The sequence below is a fragment of the Protopterus annectens genome, chromosome 6.part0, assembly GCF_019279795.1.
Source record: "Protopterus annectens isolate FY-2018-M chromosome 6.part0, PAN1.0, whole genome shotgun sequence".
In the NCBI taxonomy this organism is placed as follows: Eukaryota; Metazoa; Chordata; order Ceratodontiformes; family Protopteridae; genus Protopterus; species Protopterus annectens.
The window spans coordinates 1735028612-1735052776 of NC_056737.1; the positions used below are offsets into that span (position 1 = coordinate 1735028612).

The window sequence follows — 24165 nt, forward strand, 5'->3', positions numbered from 1 at the left end:
TGTTTTTCGTCTGTGAGAAAAGCCATCTGAGTTGTTGTATCCAGTTCTGCACCCAAAAATGTTATCCTTTGGAATGGTACTAGCCTTGACTTTTGAATGTTGACTGTGTATCCCAAGCCTTGCAACAGTTGTATGACATTGGCCAAATCTTTTGTTAATTTTGTCTTGTTGTCTGCTTGTATTAGGCAGTCGTCCAGGTACGGGTAAATTTGAATTCCCTGAAGCCTGCAATGAGCAATTACTGATGCCAGGCATTTCGTGAATACTCTGGGCGCAGTAGATAAGCCAAAGGGCAATGCTGAGAATTGATAATGCTCTGATCTTGCAAGAAATCTGAGGTGTCTTCTGCAATCTGGTCGTATAGGGATGTGCAGGTATGCCTCCTTGAGATCTAGAGTCACCAGCCAAGACTCCTTGCCCAACATGGGAAGAAGTTGCTGGAGGGTCAGCATTTTGAATTTTGGAACAATGAGGTATGTGTTCAGTGCGGACAAGTCGAGAATAGGTCTCCATTGGTTTTCTTTTCTTGGTACAAGGAATAGTCTGGAGTAAAATCCTTGGCCTTGTTCCATAGATGGTACCTTTTCTATTGCTCTCATCTTTAGTAAGTTGATTTGTTTTAGAGCCTCTGTTTTTTGGCTTGGTGGAAGGTTTGGCATTCCTCTCTTTTTTGGTAGAGTGTGGAAGTGAAACCTGTAGCCCTTGTCCATTGTTTATAAAGTCCATTTGTCTCCTGTAATGCAATGCCAGTTGTCTGAAAATAAGGCTAGCTTTCCGCCCAAGGGTGCTTTCCAGTTGTTCCCTGGTAGGTGGAATCAGAGCCAAGTCATTGTGTCTGTCCTGTGGAAGTGGTTGTAGTCGTAGCTGTGGCAGCACTCCTCTGGTTGGCAGGTTGCCACTGACGACCCCTGTAGGCACTCCTAGATTGACCTCTGCCTCTTGGGCGTCTATTTCTGCTTCTCTGTGCTCTGTAAGTGTCTGGAAAGGACCAATTCTTCGAAGGCCAATTTCTGCTAAACCTCGGTGGTTGGACCTGCAAAAAATCCTTGACTGTTTGGACAGATTTTGCTTTTTCTTCCACTTTCTTTAGAACCTCCTGTGCAGGGGAGCCAAACAAACTTTGTTTCTCCATAGGAGCATCTAGGAGTTTTGACTTAACATGGTCTGGTAAGGATTGCTCTTTTAACCAGGCATGCCTTCGAATCACTGCTCCAGTCATAGCTGATCTAAAAGAAGCCTCCAGTGCATCATAGCCACATTTTAAAAAATGATTACTGACCTGCTGAGAGTTATGTACCAAATCCTGAAGAGACTTACGGTCGATAGGTTCAGGAGAGGACAGTTTTTTATTTAGCTGGTCTAACAAAAATTCCTGGTACTGAATCATGTGAAATTGACAGTTTAAGGCCCTGGCCGAAAGAGTAGCAGATGTATAAACCTTTTTACCCCATCTCTCTAATGCTCTAGAGTCCCTTTCAGAGGGAAGAGGGTTTTTGGCAGAGGAAGCTGCAACACCTTTAGGGCCCTGAGAAATGGTTTCTGGGTCTGCAACATGAGCCTTATACAAGTGGTAGTGAGTGTCCGGGACCCTGTAATATCTGTCAGGTTTGGCAGGGGCTGGAGGGAGAGAATCAGGGGCAGTGCTGGCATCATTATATGCATCATCAACAACTGATAGTACAGGAGGTATGGCTAAAGGCCTATGCTGTGGTAAATGTAAAAAGGTCCTTAGCCTTTTCCTTGAATCTGAAAAATCCTGGCCCTGCCATTGGAAGTGTTCCCTCATAGAGTGTAGGGTTTCCCCAAAAGAAAATTCTTCAGGAGGGGAAGCAGAAGGAATGGAGTCTTCTGCATCAGAATCCTCATAAGGTGAATATGGGCCTTCCTGATGGTCAGAAATATCTGAGCCATCGGAGGAATAGTCTGTAGAGAGAGGTTCAGGGGGTTCAGTCCTAGGCCTTATCTGGAGGAGGTTGAGAGGCCCTGTCTGGGTGAGGTTGGGATCCCCTGATCAAAGAAATAAGATCCTCAGCCAGGCTGAGAATCTGTGAACTAGAGGTAGGCCTGTGAGAGGGGGCTTTAGTAGGCATAGTCTTAGAAATTTTGGCTGCTTTAGCCCTGGAAAAGGCCTTGATAGACATAGAACAGGGGGTCTAGCAGCCCCACGTGCAGGAGTAGAGATGTCTAGAGGAATAGTGTCTGACAAATCCTGGGTACCTGCTTCTGTAGCAGTAATTTCTGTAGCAGATTCAGCCATGACCTGTGTGGCCTCGGTTATCGGTGGCATGCGGAGAACCGAGGACTCTGTTTCAGCTGAAACCGAGACACTCGCGGTTGGCCTAACCGTGGTTTCAGGTGTCGGTCCTTTTCCTTGCGCTTTTTAGCTAATTGTGTAGTCGGAGTCTCCGACGGCATTTTATATGCAAAAGCGGGACCAAAAAACTCTTCGGCAAACTCCGACCGACGTCTAAGCGTCCGTCGGTTGAAGGAAGCACAGGCTAGACAAGCTGATACGTCGTGGTCTGGGCTTAAGCAAGGAAGGCAGTAAGAGTGGAAATCCTTATGAGATATTTGTTTCCCACAAGTTAAACAATTACTTACTTTGTCTGACATCGGCTGAGGCAAGAAAGAGTCCCCAACGGGGTACTTAGCTTTTTTAGAAGTCTTGTAGAAATCTCTGGATCTGACCGACCGGCACTTGCGAACAGCTTCTGCTTGCAAGAAAGACTGAGGAAAATGGCGTCGGCTGATGCCTTTATACCCCAGCAGCTGTGACGTCGGGTGAAGTGCGACATCAGCCGAGGCCAGACCCAGACTTTGGAATCCGGCCGACCGAAGGGCTGCCTGAGGCAGGACAACCCATATGTTAGGACTGCAGATGCATCTTTGAAGGACATCCTCTGGATATGATTCGGAGCACCCATCGATCTGTCGTGATGGACTCCCAATTTGACAGATGCTCCGATAAACACCTCCCGACTGCCTCCAGAGAGGGACAGCCGGGTAAGCCCTCAGGGCTGTTGCACGGGCCTGTCCGAGAAAGGTTACCTACACCCAAAGTTACGCGGCCCCCCTCTGCCTCTGGGCCGGCATCCACCTTGTCCTCCTCTGCCTCAAGAGGACGAGGGGTCCGAAGCCGGATGGGACTGCTGAGACATGCGGAACCACAACTTCTTTTGTCCCCTCTGATTCCTTGAAAAGGATCATTGGGGATTCGAGAAGCTGACCCCGACGGCAGACAGCGTCTTCCCATCCTTCTCGCTTTGGACCAGCGTCTCACGTACGGTCTTGCCAAAAAGCGAAGATCCGTCAAAGGGCGCATTCGCGAAGGATGCCTTGAAGGGTTCCATGAAATCGCAAAGGTGGAGCCAGGCGTGACGCCGCAAGACTACCCCGGCTCCGCTAGCCCTAGCGGCTCCCTCCGTAGCATGAGAAAGTAGCCGCATGGACGTGTTAGAGATGGACTTTAGAGTGGCCATACGAGTCGCAAATGTGCTTTTATCAGCGACCGTCATGGACTCTGGGGGGGCTGCAGCGTATTCCTTAATTAAGTCTCGCTGTAGCCTGATAAGGTGTGCCATAAAGTTCAGTGTCCTTATGGAGAAGGTTGCTGAAGCAAACATCCACTTTCCAATGCGGTCCACTGCCCGAGATTCCTTATCCGGAGGATGGACCGAGGAACTCTCCTGTGCGAGTTCCTTCTTCGTGGCAGCCACCACCAACATGGCATCAACAGGGGACCCCTTAGCCCAGGACTGCCTATCTGCAGGGGGGCTAAGAACTTTGTCGGGACGTCTGGGAATTGGCTCCACGGTGTCGGGCTCTTTCCACGCCCTGGTAGTGATTAAGTCCACCAGGGTGTCAGCCGGGGGGGACACCCAGGAGGTAGACGGGCCTGCCTCAAACGCTTCCAGGAACACCGATTCGTCTGAGGAAGGTTTTTGGGCAGACCACCCCCCCTCTAATACGCAACATTTCCATGATGTCTCCAAAGGAGACATCCTCGGGGGGTGACCTTGGGCAACCTTCCCCCTTCATCCAAATCCGTGTCCGTGGTGAGGGACTCAGGGGAGTCCAGGTGCCTCCTTTTACACTGCCGTGTGCGAGGCACCTCCTCGGAGGAACTGTCGAAGGAGGATTCACCCACGGGGTCCTGTTCCTCTAAGGGAACTAACTGGAGGGTTTGAGCAGGCTGTCCCATAGGATGGATGATGGAGGATAGACCCACATGCATAGGGGGAGTGGGAGGATCCGAGGCCCGGACCGGGGATCTGGAAGACCTCGACAGCACCCTCTCCACTACCTCAAAAGCCGAAGGAGAACTACTTTCCCCAGGCTCCGAAAGTAGTCTCCTCGGCTCCGAAGCAGCATTCGGCGTCGGAGCCGAAGCGATCGGATCCGAGAGAGAAGTGTGCTCTGACTGACACTGCGCCGGAGACACACCAATCCCCATGGATCCAACATGCTCGAGGGTACGGTCGGCGAAGATACCGGAGCTATCGGCGCCGACGAAACCCCGGCTCCGAAAGGGCCCAGATCCGATGTCTCCAAAACCCTAAAGTGGGTCGGAGAAGGAGTGATTGGAGCAAAGAGAGGGACTGCGCTCCCCCCTGAGGGGGGGAGACAAGAGCACCCCCATCTGCATTTGGGTCTGCAGGAATCGATGCATCATCCGATCCATGTCCGCGTCGCTAAGGCTCCTGGTCGATCTAGAGGAAGTCGTCGAGGCGGGCCGGGAGGGCCGCCTCGACGACCTCGAAGGAGACCGGTACTCCGGCGAGAACCGAGGTGACTGGAGCCGAGAGGGTGAGGATACGGAGACCCTCGAGGGAGAGCCAACAACTTTCGATGGTGGGGGGGCTGAGGGGGGAGCCTCAGCCCGCCTTTTATGAGACCTGTGCTCGTCTTTCTCCTTATGTCTCTTTTCTTTGGAGACAGAAGCACTAGCGTCCCCCGAACCCTGCACAGCAGAGGGAGTTTGAGTCCCAGGCAGAGGGGGGGAGCTAAAGGCACCAGGGCTACGGAAGCAGCCTGAGACTTTGAGGGGGAGGAAGAAGACGACGAGTCCAGGGGAAGTAAGCCCGCCAGGATCAGCTTGTTCTTCCTGTCCCTAATTGCCCGGGGATTAAAGGCTGCACAAATTTGGCAAGCCGTTGATAAATGGGCCACTCCCAGGCACAAAACGCACTGAGTGTGGCCATCAGCTGGGGAAAGCTTATGGCCACACTCAGAGCACTCAGCCATCTTTTTACAATACACACACCCAAACACTAAGGTGGGAGGGGTCACAACACACGCTAACTAAAAAATTAAATTTAAAGATATTTTCTCAGAGAGAAAAAAGGTAACGATCTCACCAAGCCCAAGGAGCTCTTCACAAGTAGCTGCTTCAGCCGCGGCAAACTCAATCTGAGGTAATACAGTGGGCAGCAGGGGATTATGGGTAGGGGAGGAGCTAGGAGCTCGGATCTTTTAGCTAGTGAAGCTGCCGGCTCGGATCAGAGTCAGATCCGATACCCACAGGTTGCTGAACAAATGAAGTAACTACTTCAGATCTATCAATTTGGATATTGTAAACCAAAAATGAATCATTTGTGTGTGTGACATTTTAATATTCTGATATCAGGCCCACATAAACATTTTGTTCTTGACAAGATACTGAAAGCTACTACTTTAATTCATACTGCAAAGTACAGAAAATGTTTATCTAGAATGGAAGGTGACTTTGCAGAGGAAATGCAAAATAAATCTTATAGATCAGAAAAGTTACAGATATGCTGAAGATGCAGTGATAATAAGGCAATACTGTTACAGATATTTTGTTTTATAAAAAAATGGTAACACCTATAATTTAAAGGTTTTTACACTAAATGGACAGTGGTCCCTTGCCCCGCGGAGAGACAAGTTAGTGTGTTATCTTATCTACTCACTCCTTTTCCTCTCATGCTAATTCTTCCACTGCTCACATCTGCCAGTCAGACCCACAACATTTGACACACACAGCTAGGTTCAATTTGGGCCAAAACGTCTGACCCATGAAAGTAGCACAGTTCACTGCACTTCTGTTTGAAAAGTTCAGTGCAGTCCTCTTGCTATTTCTGAAATACAGGCAGTGAAAATGAAGTTTTTGTTGAGCTGGCGGCAAAAATACTCACTTGGTGCAAAAATGTATTTGGGCTTGTACCTGAAAAGCAGCACTACTCACACTTGTAACAATTTCGGATAAGACTATACACAGTAAGATGGGATGGACAGAGGGTCCTGCTTATAGATCGACTTACATAGAAAGACTGTATTGGTTGTACACAACAGTAATGACCCTCCTGGGTGGGTTCTGTGGGAAGACTGAATCCCAAGTAGTAAAACTACCCAAATAGCAGGGGACTGAACACCTCAGGATCAATAAGTTAGCCTGACCCCATACAAAAAAGGGTTACCTAGGAAAACAGCATTACAGGTCCAGATGATAGTCACCATCAACAGAAGACCAAGTAGGTACTGGAAGGCAATTTCTCCTAAAGAACAGTGGACCAAACCACAGCCCAGGCAGTGGATGGAATGCCCAACATCATACAGAACCCATACTCCTACAGCACCAGGAAACAGACTACCAATCTGTCAAACTTAAAACCAGCTATTTCTGGTGCACATCTCTCAGAAGTGCAGGGGGGTGCCATCACTGCTCCCTGTCCTCCTCTCCCCTAAAAAAAGAAATGTAGGAAGAAAGACCTGTCCAGGGATGACAGCTCACTTCTCTACAGAAAGGGGAGGGCCAAGCCATATCCCTGTCAAGTCATGAGGAACAAGGACATTGAAATTCAAGTTTATTAACATGCCTTTAATCAAGCACTGTACTTTAAAACACATACAATGAAACAAATGGACCATACGTACGTACAGAGAAGAGATATAAACAGTAAAATGTAGCACACAAAAGCAATATTAAATCACTGTTGACTTTAAGCCAATATGAACAAGTACACCTTCAGGGAACTCACAGCTGACCAGTATAAGGTTTCCCATACACACTGTGGGAGAGATCACAGAGACTGGATAAGAATGGGCACCAGATATCTTCCATTAACCCAAAAGCCCCAAGGAAAGGTGTGAAGGTACCTTATAAGACTGCAAAGGACAAGGAGCTCTTTCGCATAATGGGACCCAGATAAAGCAGGAATACATATATTAAAACTAGAACTTTAAACGTTCTGTAGAAATGGAGCAAACATGAAGGTAACCAGGAGCCCCTGTAACAGTGGAATTCTGCACTAACTGTTGTTAGTCAAATTCAATCCTATGGAATCCTACTTACATGACGTTAAACTAGTCAAACCATGAAGGAACCAGGATATGCATAACCATGGAAAGGTCTTAAGGAAGGAGTGACTGATATGGGCAGCATTTCTTAAACAGAAACATGACGACTTGAGAACAATGGACACCTGGCCTCTTAAGTGTTAATCTGTTATCAAACATGACACCAATATTTTCCATATTATCCACAAACTCTTTAGATTATCACAAACATAAATTATGGTGGGACTTGAAGTTGGAGAGGAGGAGTTACTTAGCTTGGCATGAACTGCCATGGCAACTGCCCCGATGGCAATAAGTCTCAGAAGATTACTAACTGCTCTAGTTTGGATGCATTCCAAGTTATCACCAAGGAAGTTTGCAGTACACATTTTGCCCTAAAGGAAGAAGAGGTGGTCGGGTATCATCTGCAATATCAGTGACACTGAAGGCCATTCTCCCAATGGACGTAAAAAAGGGCTAAAATGACCCCTGCAGGATGACAGAATGAATGGAGTAATGGGATATAGAATTAACACCAGGCACAATCTTATGGGTATATTCAGATATGCAGGAAGCAAACAATTTCTGAACAGTACTTTCTCAGCCCCCAAACAGGCCCACAGATGGTTCAACAGAAAGTTATAATCTACTCTATCAAATACTGAAGACAGTACTAATGGTGAACCCTCTCCATTAGATCAATCAAGTCCTGATAAAAGGTCACGTTAGTACGGTGACTAACGCTAAGTTCAAAATTTGCTGTTCTCATAAGACTAAATGATGCTGTACACATACAACATATTCTCAGCTCTTATTAATGAATGGAAGATTAGAAACAGTGCAGCGATTATCAGGTCAACTAGATATAAAGTAGATGTATTCAAAACAGAGGTCAGAGAGGCCTTATTTAAGGCATATAAAAATAACTAATACTCAGATGAGCTGTATATAATAAATTTTCCAACATAAAATGGACTCAGACGTGGCTAAACATATCTTAAGCATTTCATTAAAAGTGTAAGAATTAATGGTTGCCACTTCCACTAAAGACAATCTTAAGGTTTATTTTATCTATATTAAGAAACTCAGATGTTATCATCATGTACTTCTCTGTGCTGATACCTGACAGCATCAATTATTCACATATCCTGAAGCTACCACTAACATCCTAGCTGACAAATTCAGCTCCAGTCTTTTAACATTCATCTCAATGTCCCTCTGTTGCTCCTGAAACTATCTTACCTAAAATCACCCCAGATAAGGCCCTATCTGCTTGTGCTAAATCTAACACTAACTCCACAGGTCCTGCTAACATCTCTGAGTCTGTTCAGTCTGATCCCTCTTCACTGGCTATATACCAGATATTTGGGCAGCTGCCATACTGGTATCACTACATAAGAGTGGCATCACCACAGACTGTTAATTATAGATCCTTAAGTCTCACCAACATCATCTGTAAAATCATGAGGCACATTATTATCAAATGTGAAGTTAGTAACCTGTAGTCCCTGGATCCAAATCAATTTGGCTGTGTGAAGAGTAGATTATCTACTCAATCTCAATGACTTCTGAAACAGTTACTGAAGCCCACATTAAGGACAGGATGCCTACGATGCCCAACTAATCTGTTTATTGCTTACATACAAAAAAGTCAGAAGTGGCATCCCTCAGAACTCAGTCCTGGGATCCTTTCTCTTTAAAGTTGAATTTTCAAATGTGAAAGCAGAAGTCAAAGTACTACGGCTAACCAAGACTGTAAACTGGGTGCTTTTATCAACTCCCCTAATGACATTCATATTCCAGCAAGGGCTACAACTGACCAACGCCTGGTGTAATGACTATGAGCTCAACCTCAATGCCAAAAATGTAGTCTGGTCTTACGTGGAAGAAGGACTTCTCCAGTTTAGCTATATGTCTCTTATTAGCCTTGCCACTCAGCACAACGACCCCTCAGGCATACATCAGTGTGAACAACTTAGCCAGCAAGGGCAACCCAAAAGATTTCTAAAGAAATTACTGAAGTAAGCTCCCTAAAACAGCCCTCTTGTTATACTCACTCTCATAGGCTACTACATGGGTATCTCTACCTGGTCATCCATGCTATGACTAATGTCACCCTACTACACTTCCTCCACCTTTTCAAAGCTGTTGGCATAAAAATGTATCTGCATCAGGCTTAAACCTGCATTGATATATAAATAGAACCTACTGACCTGAAAGATATGCAGTAATTATTTCTGATATTATCTGGCAAATTGAAGGACCATAGGAAATTTCCTGCCCAGAAGTCCCCACTGACTCAATCACCATTCCTCTGTGACAGTTGTGTGCTAAGGAGTTAGCCAGCAGTGGTGGTGGTGGTGGTCCACTCTCTCTCTCTCCTACTGGCAGCATCCACTGCAGCAGCGGTTCCTCTTGAGCTTCACAATTATCAAAGGGTAGGTAGGCTCAAACTCCATTAGTTGATCACCTAGTGCTACAATTAGGTGTCAAACCAGAACAATCTCCCTCCCCTTAAGGAGAGACAACCCAGCAGTGGCCACTCTCCCATCCTCCCTGGCCAGCTCTTACAAACACCTGAGCCATTAACTGAAGTCTGCTTGCCTGCCCTGCCATCACGGGTGAGTCTTGTCAGGTATGGGTTTTATACCTGAAGTCAGGAAAATACACAGTTAGGATGACTTGGAAGCTGAAACTGACACAAAGACCAAGGCAGAAACCCTCCTGCATAAACTGTGTTCTTCTCCACAGACTATATGGAAGGAGAACCTGTGCGCATGATGCCAGATTAGGTGAATATAACTGGCCAGCCAATTCTACACTGTTAAAATGAAAGCAGCTTACAGGCAGATGAAAACCACCTGAAACATGGCTGGTGAGAGCAATGAAACACACATCTCTCTAGAAACAGTGTCCTTTTTTGTTTTTAGAGAGAGATCTTAGCTACATAAGCAGCAGAGTATTCCTCGAGCCTACAGCTAGCATTAAAGAGTTCAGTATATCTCCATTTATGCTCAGACCTTTGCCCCAGTCTCCTAAACCTATGTAGCTTGGCATCATCACAGATTCATGTGGAATAAAGTGGGTGGGAGTACACGAGTTTAGTGAATCCAGGCAAGACCTAAATACCATTATAGACACAGGTATCTCAAATGGACAGCTTGTCCCTTCTGTCATCCTCCAAAAGGTGGTTTACCTGATAGAAAAACTCAAAAGATAGTTTTCTTCCTATGTAACTCTATAGACAGCCTGGTTCACAGATCGGGAACTGGTCAAGGATCCTTACAACAGTGAATGATACAGGGACAGTGATAAGTGAGGCACAGTAAGCTCTGTGCCTAACAAGGCTTCCTGTTTTCTGGAAGAGTGAGGCCTTAGCAAGCAAGGAACTGGGTCCAATCATGAGGCAGGGACCTGACAACTACCAACAATGTCATAAAACACTGGCTGAAGGCCCAGATAAAAAAATCCCAAGCCTGTGAAAAGACAGCATCACTCACTAAAGCGACTAGGCTGCTTCCACAAGGGACATGATCTTAGCCATGCTATCTGTGTTATACACGAGGCCATACCCATAACCTTCACCAAAGGTGCAGATACCACAAAGTGACTAAGATGGGACTACAAAAGCATGGCAGCAGACACACCAAAGGTAACATACCCTTCAAGATCTCATTCAGGGAGGGCTTAAATGCAGCCAGTATAGCCAACAACAATTGGGTCGAGACCATAAACAGGAAAGAACCATAGCTGGTGGCGTTAAGTCATGGTATAGCAGAAGAGTTGCAACATTCTTGCCCCCTCATGGGTCACCTATTCCAGCTGGGAGAAAAGTGGGAGAAGGCTTGAGGAAGGCTCACAGATGCTACACAGGATTCAGCTTTGGGGTATTTCAACAAGATATCATGCCAGTCATATCAAGATATCAACCATCCTGGGGGCTACAGCAGTAAAGTTAGCATGGCTTCAACTTCCGTGACAGTATCAACAAAGAACAGTTCCATGGGATGGATCATCAGCAAACTGGTGATGACACACCCCAACAACTGCCACGGACAAATACAAGTCAAAACTTGTACATCACATAACCCCATTGAAAAAGGTATCATCCCATGTGGAGATGGAAGAACTGTGGGAATTCCAGGGTTTTGAACATCTCAGGAAAAAAGCACCTCCCCAACATCCCACACACACTTTTGGAGGATGTGTAGGAAGACAGCCCCACACCCACTAAAAGCTTTGAATGCTATAATATGCTATGGCCATGAAAATCAGGGCATGTGGGAATACAGACCAGACAAAGCATGTGTGATCCCATACACCAATAGCAGTACAAAGATAAGAGTTTAGACATAGCGATGCTATCCAGCTGAGGCTCTTACAGGTGAAATCCTTCACCCACCTCCTTCTCCCTCTCCATAAAATAAACAACCACTTGTTCTCTTACAACTGGGCCACAGACACAGAGGTGAGCTCACTCTAGAGTTTATTCTCAAAACAGGTGCAACCAGTTCAGCTGAAGTGTGGGTAAGGTCCTGTGAGATGACATTTTGGTCTCTAGGACCTCTAGTTATATGATCAGAAGTCTCAAGGGACCACTCTTAGTGATCAGAGCAAGTAGGTCCAGGTTGACTAAATGAGACTGGAAAAACATCTCAAAAAATCAGGGATGCACCTCCACTCCAGGATGGAAGCTGGATGTGTGCCTCTTCCAGGTCTCTGTTGTCCTCTGGGGAAACAGAAGAGCAGAATAAAATCATACTCCAGCTAATCAAGGATAATCTCAACTCCTGAGAAGCCCATGAGGCCACAGAGAATACAGGCATACTTCTATGATGCCTTGGACCCATACTGTCCTAAAGCAATATTTCAGGTGAAATTATGGCCTATTCACTAGTTATCTAGGTGGACCCTCTTATCAGTCTCAGAAGAAGCTTTCCTCCACCATTCTTATCAAATACAGTGACAGAGGCACAAAATATCCAAATGGCATGTGAATGCGGGACATTCTGCTTGCAATAACAAGGTTAAAGATCCACTCTGTGCGAGAAGCAATAAATAGCAAGTAGGCATACAGCTCAAGTGTACTTAAGTATGTAGCCGATCAGCAAAACATGTCAAGATGGGCACAAATCCATTCCACAGTACCAGAACTTTTGAAGAAAGATACTAAATGCTAATTAGTGGAGACAATAACACCCAAACACTGTACCCGCCAAGGATGGTCCTCAATGTTATACTTTCAAAATACCAGTCTTATGATGCTGCTCAGGAAAAAAGACTAAAGCAAAGTGTCACAATTATGGCTAATTTCAATATTTTTCGCAAAATTTTCAAAGTGCTCATGTTAGAACAGATGCCTTTTGTAGCTTGGCCTCCTGCTTGAAACTGTCCAATTCCAATCCTGGATCTTGCAAATGATATTTTAGCCACACCCTGCACTGGTGTCTTCCCACTAGACAGGTCCTGAGAGAGGCTCTTACAAGTAGATGGCCAAAGTGCTGGTATTTGTTGCAAACTCCAACATTCTGCTCCAGGTTTAGGCAACTGGGTCGGCCAATACGTGGGCCTAGACATATGAATTGATGACCACAAAAACACCTTTATGTCTTTAAAGCAATGAACAAAATACGTTACAGCACAAATATGGATAGTCAGAGAGGCGAAAAAAAGAGAGTGAGCCTGGGCACACTTTCTCTGTGTGGCTACAATGACACAACAACATATGCTGGCAGAGTGAATATGTATTCCTGAGCATAGAACATTGAAATCTTATGAAGAAATGTTTTAAGACTGCACTCGGGAAAGATGATCCTTGTCTTAAATCTGCAGTCAAATTACTGTACCACTTAAAAGGTACAGGGTTAGAACTATGTAATTATGTGGTATTTATGATATACTGGGGATGTGTACTACAAGAGAAAATTACTTTAATATATGATTTTTTTACAACTTCACAAAAAGATGGAAGGCTTCTGAATTGGCATGTAGCACTTATTGGCTTCTAGCTAGTTTTCTGTTTTTGGTTTTAATGATAAACTTACCTGCTCCATACCATCATAGTAGATATCTTTGGCTGCCGCTACTGCAGACAAATTGTTAGCTTCTGCTGTGGCCTACAAAAACAGAAAAAAAAATACAAGTTTCTTAACATAGATGCCATTTGTGACAATATTTATAACTCTAGTACTGAAAGTTGAGCAGTTCTGGTCAACATGGAGACAAGCTGAAACCTAAAATGTCATACTGATGTGATCTAAAGACTAAACTACTTGTTCTACATAAAGTGCATATCAAATGGGGCCCACAGCATTTATTACAAGCTTTGTTCCTTACCCTTTTTCCTGAAAGGATAAAATGAGCTGGCTTAATAGTAAATGGTCACACAAGAAGTTGGATAACACAACACAGTCAACCAGTTGCTATGGCTGCATCAGTAAGCATGACAGTGGAACATACTAACCTAAATTATGAAAGTTCACTGTACCCTTCCCTAGCACACTAAACCTGATCTCTTCTGAACTCTACTCTAATACTACTATCCTTAAAGTGTGGCAAGACTCAGCTAGGACGCACTGTTTTGCAGCAAGCCACCATATGATGAACTATATGATAAACCACCTTGCAGAATAGTCAAGAGAGTAAACTGATGAACAGCAACGTATCTTCAGATATGAAGCAGCCATCTACTATATAAAATTTTATAAACAAGTCTGCCTGGAACCAAATGAGCAAAGATTTCTGAAAACCTCAGTTGTTCAGAAACTGTCTGAGGTATTATATAACTCACTCAGACCAACCCCTTTGCAAAAATCATATCTTCTTGCCAAGGTATCCATTTTCCAAATATTCAGAATCCAGTCCACAGAAAAACGGCCAGTTGTTTAAAGCCACAATATTTTATTAAACCAAATGACTCAGTGGCGAATACACGCATTATACTTAAAATAAGCACTTTAGTTCCTATGTTATATTTCTTAGAAGCTTCATCAGATCTGATGAAGTTTCTAAGAAATATAGTAGCAAAAGAGCTTATTTAAAGTATTTTAAGTATAATGCGTGTATTTGCCACTGAGTAATTTGGTTTAATAAAATATTGTGGTTTTAAACAATGAGCCGTTTTTCTGTGGACTGGATCCTGAATATTTGGAGAGTTTGTTTTTGGTTTGGAAGGTATCCATTTTGTCACGTGTGCAACACATCCGATTCGCTATTTTTTTTCCTGAATAACAATTCACATAATACATGCATAGCATAGTTTATTTATGCATTTGTAGTATATGGAGTGGCACAGTTATGTTCCAAATTAGAAAAAAAAAAGTAAAACTGTTAAGTTCTTCTCTTGTGTGAGACTTGATATTAACAGCATTTTGGCGTACTTAAAATCTTGTTTGGGGCACCCTAAGTGCTGTTAAGATCAGGTCTTGTGCTAGGGACTAGCAGACAGTGCTGGCTGTCAAAGAACAGAGTCAGAAGGTAAAACAGCTTTTAAAAGCTATTAGAACTTCACTCTGCCACACATACAAACAGAAACTGCGTCTAAATGAAGAGTGTAACAGCTTTCAAAAGGGGTCTACATTATAACAACGAATGATCGAACGTTGTTATACTGAATTCAAAAGTTCAAATTCACAACACACCGAACTACCAAAACAGCGACCCCCCCGGGGGGGGGGTTGCTGTCCCCCCCCCCCAAAAAAACACATTCAAACATTACATAAAGTGGGGGGCTTCACCCCCACATCCCCCGACGTGGGGGGCTGTGCCCCCATACACCCCCTAATTAAATATACCAACTCCGAGATCACACTACAGTGCCGAAAATGGCAAAGTGACGGAAGCGGCCAAACAACTTCTTTTCCAGAGAAAGAATTCGCTTATATGCCGCTTCGTCATTTGGCATTTTCGACATTTGAAGTTCGACCAAGACGCATTTGACAAAATGAGTCTTCAGTCTTTTGATAGGAACCCTTCAAAAGATGTTTTACCTTGTGTCACAGCAGCACTTCAATTTCTGTCAACTGCACCTCTCAACTGTTCCTGACTTGGAAGAAGATTCCTGATCCTCAATCATATTTTGGTCTGGCCTTGTAAAATTTCTGATTTTCTGGTAAATCACTGAGGATTACAGCCAATTAGAGAATGAGAGACCTGTACATTGCCACTCTTGATTGGAGAAAGAACATTCTCTATCAAGATGTTAATGTACACATAATGCCTGCTGAAAAACAAGTCTGCTGCTTTATGGCAGTATATTAAGCTGCCATGGGGCTCAGAGCTAATGGGCACTATTTTACACTTACTAAGCAGCGCTTTTGCTGTTCAGTGAGTATAAAATGAATGTGCGAGTGAGTGTAAGCGTGCATGAGTGAGAGCAATTGAGCCATTATTTTATGCTTGCTAAGCAGGGCTTTTGCTGTTTAATGAGTGTAAAATTAAAACAAACAAAACAAAAAAAATATATACATATATATAAAAAGTGTGTGTTTGCGTTGGTCTGTGTATGAGTGCTTGCGGGCATGAAAGTGTGTGTGTGTGTGTGTGTGTGTGTGTGTGTGTGAGACAGAGAGGGAGTGTGTGAGTGAGAGAGACAGACAGACACAGAAGGCAATCAAGCAGAGGATGCAACTCTTTCAAATAAGAAGTATGCATACCTCTCAACTTCTTAGCTCAAGGAATCCAGATAAAGCCTAAAATAACTGGGGGACAAAGGCTCAACAAAATAGGCACAAATTTTAAATATCTCTCTTATAAAATTGGAAAGTTGCTATAACATTATTTATGTTAAATGTCAATGAAGTATACAGTCACCTCTAGATAAACGCTCCTTCTCCAAAGAAATATAATAAAAAAACAATGTGTAGAAACCAATGGCAAGGAGCGAAGCAGAATATGAAAGTCCACCAAGGAACACTCAAATTCTAAATATCCAAACGTGAAGTTGATTAACCAAATAGTCCACATAAGACACAAATACTGATAAAATGCGCACAGGAACTTTATTATATCAGACAAGCGCTTTCGCTAACTAGAGCTTCATCAGATCTATTCAGTGATACGTAAATTCATTGCATAGATTCTCATTACATATTTAAAAGGGAAATATAAAACACAAAAAAAGAGACATACTTCTTATTATACAAAATGTAAAATACAGAAAAAGACATATTTCAATATGGTGCCTATTCATAAAATATCATTACTAAAAAAACTTCAAACTGTATGTATGCAAAAGTATATGAAATTATTAATTAATTATAAAAAGTGTGTGTAAAAAATATAAATAATTAGAAATAAATCTCTATAAGACATAGCTCATCACAGATATCAAACCAGTAATCATGCGAAGAGAGATGTTATATATGTAAATGTATAATTCGCACATTCCCTAGATATGGATAGGACATACTCTCTGATGTTGGGATGATATATACAATATACCAAGATATCTATTCATAAAATATACAAAATATGGTGTCAACAAAGACCTGAAAATATATATGACTACAGGAATAATGTGCCAAAAGAATGGGACAAATGTATGTATGAATAAAGTGTGTTATATATATGTGTATGCATTAAAGCATATATGTATACTGTTGAAATGTAAAAAATAGAAAGGACTGATCTATGTAAGACTTAAAATATCACAGAATACAGCATAAACCATGAATCATATATAGAGATCATATATGTGTGTAACTAATACATGTATATTTTACTTGATGTTCCTGCGTTTCCTTAGCCTTGGTTTAATAGAGGCTCTCTCATTAAGGCATGTAATGAGAATCTATGCAATGAATTTTTAATTTAATTGTTTTATTGATGCCTCTATATATCTGGCAGCTGTGTTCTACGTATCACTGAATAGATCTGATGAAGCTCTAGTTAGCGAAAGCGCTTGTCTGATATAATAAAGTTCCTGTGCGCATTTTATCAGTATTTGTGTCTTATGTGGACTATTTGGTTAATCAACTTCACGTTTGGATATTTAGAATTTGAGTGTTCCTTGGTGGACTTCCATATTCTGCTTCGCTCCTTGCCATTGGTTTCTACACATTATTTATGTTAACATACATTTTCTGAAGGATAGGAAGTCCATACCTCTTCACTTGTCCCTGATTTTGACTCAAACTTTAGTTCTACTTCCTTACTCCTCCTAATACTGGGGGCTTCTGGAGAAAAGGTGGTGAATTACACTTAATGACAATAAACAGAGTTATAAACTTGTTTTACTTCAGAAAATGTAATTCACATTTTCTTATTCTGTCAATGTCTAAAATTAATAGTACTATTTTAAGTGTCCCTGATTACTTCTGGATTTGTCCCTGATTAGCTCACTGCTATATAAAGTCTAAAACTCAAACATGACTCATTATTCAGTGACTTAAACTCCAACTGATTTGCCAGCATGTGCTACAGCATGACTGAAACAATAGGGGGAGGAACTATTTTACTTCAAATTTATTAAAATATATAGTGATAAAATAAATGAATACAAAGCAATTTAACAATAGCACATTCGCTAAGCGCAACAATTCCCTCCCAGGTGTATGTTGTTGTATAAATAAGCCCTTCCTGGGGTGTAGAGGTCCTCTGCCTGTGGTGTTGGGCCTCAGAACACCCCTGGGTGGATGTTACTTACACAACATCCACCCACTTGGGCATACTAGTTGCTTAATGCCAGACATTCGGTTTTCATACTTGTTCAGAAAATGCATGTTGACAGAAAACCTATTGTTTTATTAACTTTTTACGCAAATTACAGCAATATGTAAAAAACAAAAACATATTTAACGATTTTGATAGTTTGTCCCTCCATTACTTTTAGATTTATCAAGAATTCTTAAGCACAAACATGAACAGCTATTCTGCTGTCTGTTTAACAACACTTAGGAAGTGCTTTACAGCTGTCAAAGTCGAAAAAATATTTTGTACTCCAACATTTTCTGGGAGTACAAAGAGTAGATAAAATCCATTACTACAAAGGATTATGATGATAAAGGATTTTGATTGTAGATCTTATATGTTCTTGATAGGGATGACTCATCTCATAAGCTTCATTCTCAAAGTGAATTTCTTAGCATCCATGCCTCAACCACAATAAGCCAGTTACGACTGCATACCCAATTATAATTCTCTATATCTTGGTGTTTAAAAAATAAACATTCTCTGTAAAATCCCCTCAAATCACCAGCTGATCCTTATTCTGTAAAGTCTGGTGGATGTTAGCTGTTTTATTTTAAACAGATGAAACTTTGCTAGACAAGAGGCTTTTATCGTCACGATGCCAGATTAAAAAAACAAATTCAAAGAAAGGTTACTTATAAGAAATAAAACCGTTCCCTGCTAATTTGGAAATATAACCAGGTGGATGTGAAATGTTATTTTGAACAGAAGCAAAGTTTACAAGACGCTTTTAATGACATAACATCAAACAAGGAAACATTCAAAGAGAAGTTAACCAAAAGAACTAAAACAGTCTGCTACTAAAATGGAAATATATCCTGCCAAAGTCATGCCTACTGTTTCAAGTGTTATGTGCAGTAGTTACTTAAGATGTCACCTATCTACAGTGTATGGGGTCCAATCCTAACATTCAAGCACTATTTGCAGTCTGCACATTATCCCTGTCCACATTGGCTTTCTCTGCATACATGGTTTTCTTCTGCTACACAGGAATATCCTACTTGCTTTAAGTAATACTTTGCCAGCCTATCCTATAAAGCTGAAAACTGCCTCATACAAGGGTACAGGGAAAGGAGTCAAACGATGAAGCAGGCAGAATACACCATCTCCTTTGCTATCATCCTCTTCAGTTTGAGGTGGAGGTAATGGATGATTGCTTACCATTACATACCTTCCTAAGTGTTGTTCTTTCCCTGTTGCCTGCCATCCATCAGCCCTCTTCAGCCAGCTTATCCATTCCTCGGTGAAGTGAAAGTTGATCACCCAGCCTATCACTGACCTAGCAGTTAGCTGAATTTCCTAACCCCCTTCTCTGGAGCCTGACATGCACAATCACACAAATGATGGCCTGCAACATCCTCCTCTGTTTGGCATGCATGTTCTCAAATATGCTTCATGAAGATGACCAAAACAAGTGCAGCTTGGAAATACCAAATACACATTCTTGACCAATACAATGCGTAATATATGACTTTCTCTCTCTCTCTAGTAGGTCAGCACTTGTCACTCACTTTCACCCTCCCCCCATTTGGTTTCTTTACAGCCCAAACTAATAATCTCTGACCATTTGATTAGTAATTACAGAGATTTATCCGTAACTGCAGTGAATCTAGGTAAATGATTAATCTGGGTGCATGACTACTTATCTTTGAAAGAATTCTAAGAAGGTGTATACCTATAAAAAGAAGGGTATTCTACTAATGAGAAAGTTTCTTGTAAACCAGGGTTATGAGTTTATGAAACATGTTTGACAGGGTGTGCCTGAAGACACTCTTGTTTGATTAGTAGTTTGAGAGAGAAGTGGAAAGATAAGGCTTAGTCTGATCACCTCTCTTCAGGGGAAAAGCTATGTGCTCACAGTATACTCCGCGGTTGAATCCCAGTGGAGTTCAGGGATCGTGTAGAGGTACCCATCTACAGGAAAAGTGGCAGCAAGGCCCTTTCATCAAATTGCATAAAACAGTGTATGTATGTAACTCAATGTCTACTGCACACAACCCCCCTCCCCCCACAAATCCCTGGCAAGCCAATGAGAATAATTAGAGGAGCGCTACGGTTTAAAGTAAAAACCTTGATCCTCCTCATGAATGACAACACCATTCCAGCTATACTTCCCCTTATACTTAGGGAACAAATCAGCCACTGAGCTCTCACAAGAGTGCTCAGTGGTCAATGAGGAAACCCAGAGCAACAAAAATGCTGGTCATTCTTGAGTTGCATAAGGGCTTTTTTTTTTTGCAAATATCGCTTTCTTAACCCACTGTCCCAATTTTCTTTTCATTTTTCCTTCTTTCCTTTTGTGCTTAGGGAAATTGTCAATTTATGAGACTCCTTTCTTGAATGCTTATTTAAGTAATCAGACAAAGCATAAATTATCTTTAGCACAATACCTTTATAAAACTTAACACAAATACTACAATTTTCTATACTGTGGTCAAGGCTTAAACAGAAAATACACTGTAAAACAGTGCTTACTTGCTAACTACAAGCACATTTACTGATTTTAAGGGTAGGCTATACCAGAGTCTTGAAAAACCAAGTCTGAACAGATTTTCATCTGGTGGATGAAGGAACTGCATGACTGCTACAAAATAATTCTCCAATTAATGTTTCCCTGAAGGTGGAATGAACTGAAGAATGAGCATGCAGCAATGAATTACATGCGAATCTTGGGTGATCTACATCTATAGATGTGCTGCTGAAAGATTTACACTAACCTTCACAGAGAAGAAAATAACTTGAAGAAATGACCAGACTAACAACTTTGCTCATGCATGTACCCAAATGTTATAACTTACTACTGCAGCAACCAATGGTAGCTGGCAATTTCAAAGTGGGGGAGAGAGGTGGAGGACTGCAGAAAGCAAGTCAGTAAGTTGGCCTAAACAGAATGAAGTGGGGCTATATTACTGCAGGTCAATGACTATCTGTGATCAAATTGCCACTGGACAGTCACTTTCATATACAGGCTGCCTTAGTGCCCACTTATTCTAGCTAGATTACTACCTAGCCATTAAAATTAAACATCTGCAGCCATACATGTCCAATGTGCAATTTTAATAAACAATGCTGCCCTTAGGTGAAATGGAGATGGAGCCCATAATTTCCTCCCATTGTACACTTGTTCCCACTGCATCTTCCAGCACCTCCCCCTCATTATCCCCAATCCTGGCCTCCCAACATAATCTAAACTGATTACTTTTTTCACATTTTCCCTTACTTTGCAGCCTTTTCCTCCATGCGTTCAAGCACATCCTAACTAGCCAAGACTGCACTGTAGTAACTATTAAGTGAATTAAGCCAGGGGTCTGGCGGGGTAGGTAGTCACCAAGAAGTCATGAGGTCCTAAATGCTCTAAGGTGCATTTTAGAGCTTTTTCCAACTTTTGACCCAATAATGGCCTGAACAAAAATCTTGGGGAAGGGATGAAACTCCAGTCTTACTTTTTTCCTTCAAGGATGAAATAGGTTGTATCCAAAGCTTAATGTTAAACACTGACAAAATAGCTATTCCCAATAAAATCAAGAATACAAATACTTATGAAAATACATAATTCATCTTTGGAAATTATGCCAGCTCTTCTACCCCCTCAAAAAAAAAAGACTTGACACTTTCAGTATACACCTCTCGTGTTAGGGTTAAAGACATAACATTGCAAGTTGTTCTTGCGCACACTCCCTCTCTCATTTATATGTATATATTTAATATTTGTTGACCGGGAAAGTCCACTGAGTTACAGAACCCATTTTCAGTGGAGGCCCAGAGAGAAAAGCTCCTTAGTAAAAACATTACAAATACATGTGTAAAAATGAAGCCACAGGCCAGTGGTAAGATGTAGAATACTGTCCTCATGGCACAACTGCATAAACAGCAAAGCAGATATAACAATAAAAACACACGCGTGCACACAGACACACATACATTTTTATTTTATTATTTTATTTTATTGACATTTGTTGACTGGGATATTATATATATGTTGTTGTATCTTTCGGCTTTTCCCGGTTAGGGGTCGCCACAGAGGAACTCCGGTCCGCTAATGATTGGCAGTAGATTTTTACATACCGGAGTTGCCAGCTCTGACGCACAACCTTCAACGAAGGTACGCCCATTCACACATGTCTCCACACAGAAGACGCTTTAGCTGAGAATCGAACAGGACAACGTCATACTGCGAGGCGACAACGCAGCACCACCACCGCAGTGTGTGTGTGTGTGTATATATATATATATATATATATATATATGCATAGATAGATACTCACTCACTCACTCACTCACTCAGCATGCTATAGCAACATTTTGTGCAGCACTTGGATGTTGAACAGGGACAGAAGTGAAAGAACAATATAGCTACAGTAACACATTTCAACTTGTTACTATCAGGCATGCATACATACACAGCATGCTTACTTACTCCTACCCACAAACAATCTCCACTCTATACATGTCTAACATCTAATCATGAGGAAAGTGAAAAAAAATGATCACAGTAAAGTATTCCAACTTGTTGCTCCTTGAAGAAGACTTGTTTTTCCCTCCCTTTTTTTCTCCTCAACTTTGGTTTATCAAATTTCATTAGCTACTGCATAGCCCACCACATCCAAGAACCATTTTTTTGCACCACAGTTCCAAAAGTCAAGTTTGCCTGAAAAGAGAAAATAGCAGACAGCTGCAGTGATGAAACAGTATGACCACCCTGGCAATCATGTGAGCACATTCCAGCTAGGTTTATGGTAACCTCTCTTCTCGCTTCATTATCTGGTTTGCACAATGAAAACATGTATGAATCAGGACATATGGCTGCAGATATCACCTTTCTTTCTTTAATAGTCCTCCAAATCCAGAACACTTAAGAGGACTATTTAATATGGACATATGAAACTCTTTCTGGGACAGTTCTTTTGTCGCATACCAGCAGTTCTTGGAGACATAATTTGAGCAGTCACTCTTTGCAGCTTTATCACGTTTCTCACGCTCTCCCTATTCCTTGTGAAATACTGACAGCTGCCTTGGATTTTCTGCATTCACACTGTGCAAATCTCTGTAATTCCTTCTACAAAGATTTCCATCTTCCACATGGACTACACAGAGAAGTGGTTTACCTGCTTGAACAACTTGGCACAACCGCATAAACAGTATGTATATATGTATATATATATATATATATATATATATATATATATATATATTTATACACACACACACACACACACACAATACAAACACACACTCAGCATGCTATAGCAACACTTTGTGCAGCACTTGGATGTTGAACAGGGACAGAAGTGAAAGAACAAAATGGCTACAGTAACACATTTCAACTTGTTGGTATCAGGCATACATACACAGCACGCTTACTTACTCCTGCCCATAAACAATCTCCACTCTATACATGTCTAACATGTAATCATGAGGAAAGTGAAAAAAAAATAATCACAGTAAAGTATTCCTACTTGCTGCTCCTTGAAGAAGCCTTGTTTTTCCCTCCCTTTTTTCCCCCTCAACTTTAGTTTATCAAATTTCATTAGCTACTGCATAGCCCACCACATCCAAGAACCATTTTTTGCACCACAGTTCCAAAAGTTAAATTTGCCTGAAAAGAGAAAATAGCAGACAGTTGCAGTGATAAAACAGTATGACCACCCTGGCAATCATGTGAGCACATTCCAGCTAGATTGTAGGAACTTTTCTTCTCACTTCACTGTCTGGTTTGCACAATGAAAACATGTATGAATCAGGACGTATGGCTGCAGATATCACTTTTCTTTCTTTAACTGTCCTCCAAATCCAGAATTCTTAAGAGGACTATTTAATATGGACATATGAAACTCTTTCTGGGACAGTTCATTTGTTGCATACCAGCACTTCTTAGAGACATAATTTGAGCAGTCACTCTTTGCAGCTTTATCACTTTTCTCACGGTCTCCATATTCCTTGTGAAAATACTGACTTTGACAGCTGCCTTGGATTTTCTGTATTCACACTGTGCAAATCGCTGTAATTCCTTCTACAAAGATTTCCATCTTCCACATGGACTACACAGAGCAGTGGTTTACCTGCTTGAACAACTATATCAGCTTCAGGCTGCAAACTTTCCTATGGCTTTTGTATTCTTCTCTTTCTAGACCTGCTAGTCATGTGCAGCTTCTATCCCAGTCCTTTTGTTGATTTCTCTCC

At 42.1% G+C, this 24165-nt stretch overlaps 1 protein-coding gene across 1 annotated transcript in view; it reads right to left on the reverse strand.

Annotated features, from left to right (window-relative positions):
* ATL3 (atlastin GTPase 3) overlaps positions 1-24165 on the reverse strand; it is a 1114372-nt gene that overhangs the window by 58289 nt on the left and 1031918 nt on the right. Inside the window, exon 14 of the mRNA XM_044075127.1 lies at positions 13341-13412. Coding sequence (XP_043931062.1) covers positions 13341-13412 — 72 coding nt within the window. The remainder of the gene's footprint in view (positions 1-13340; positions 13413-24165) is intronic.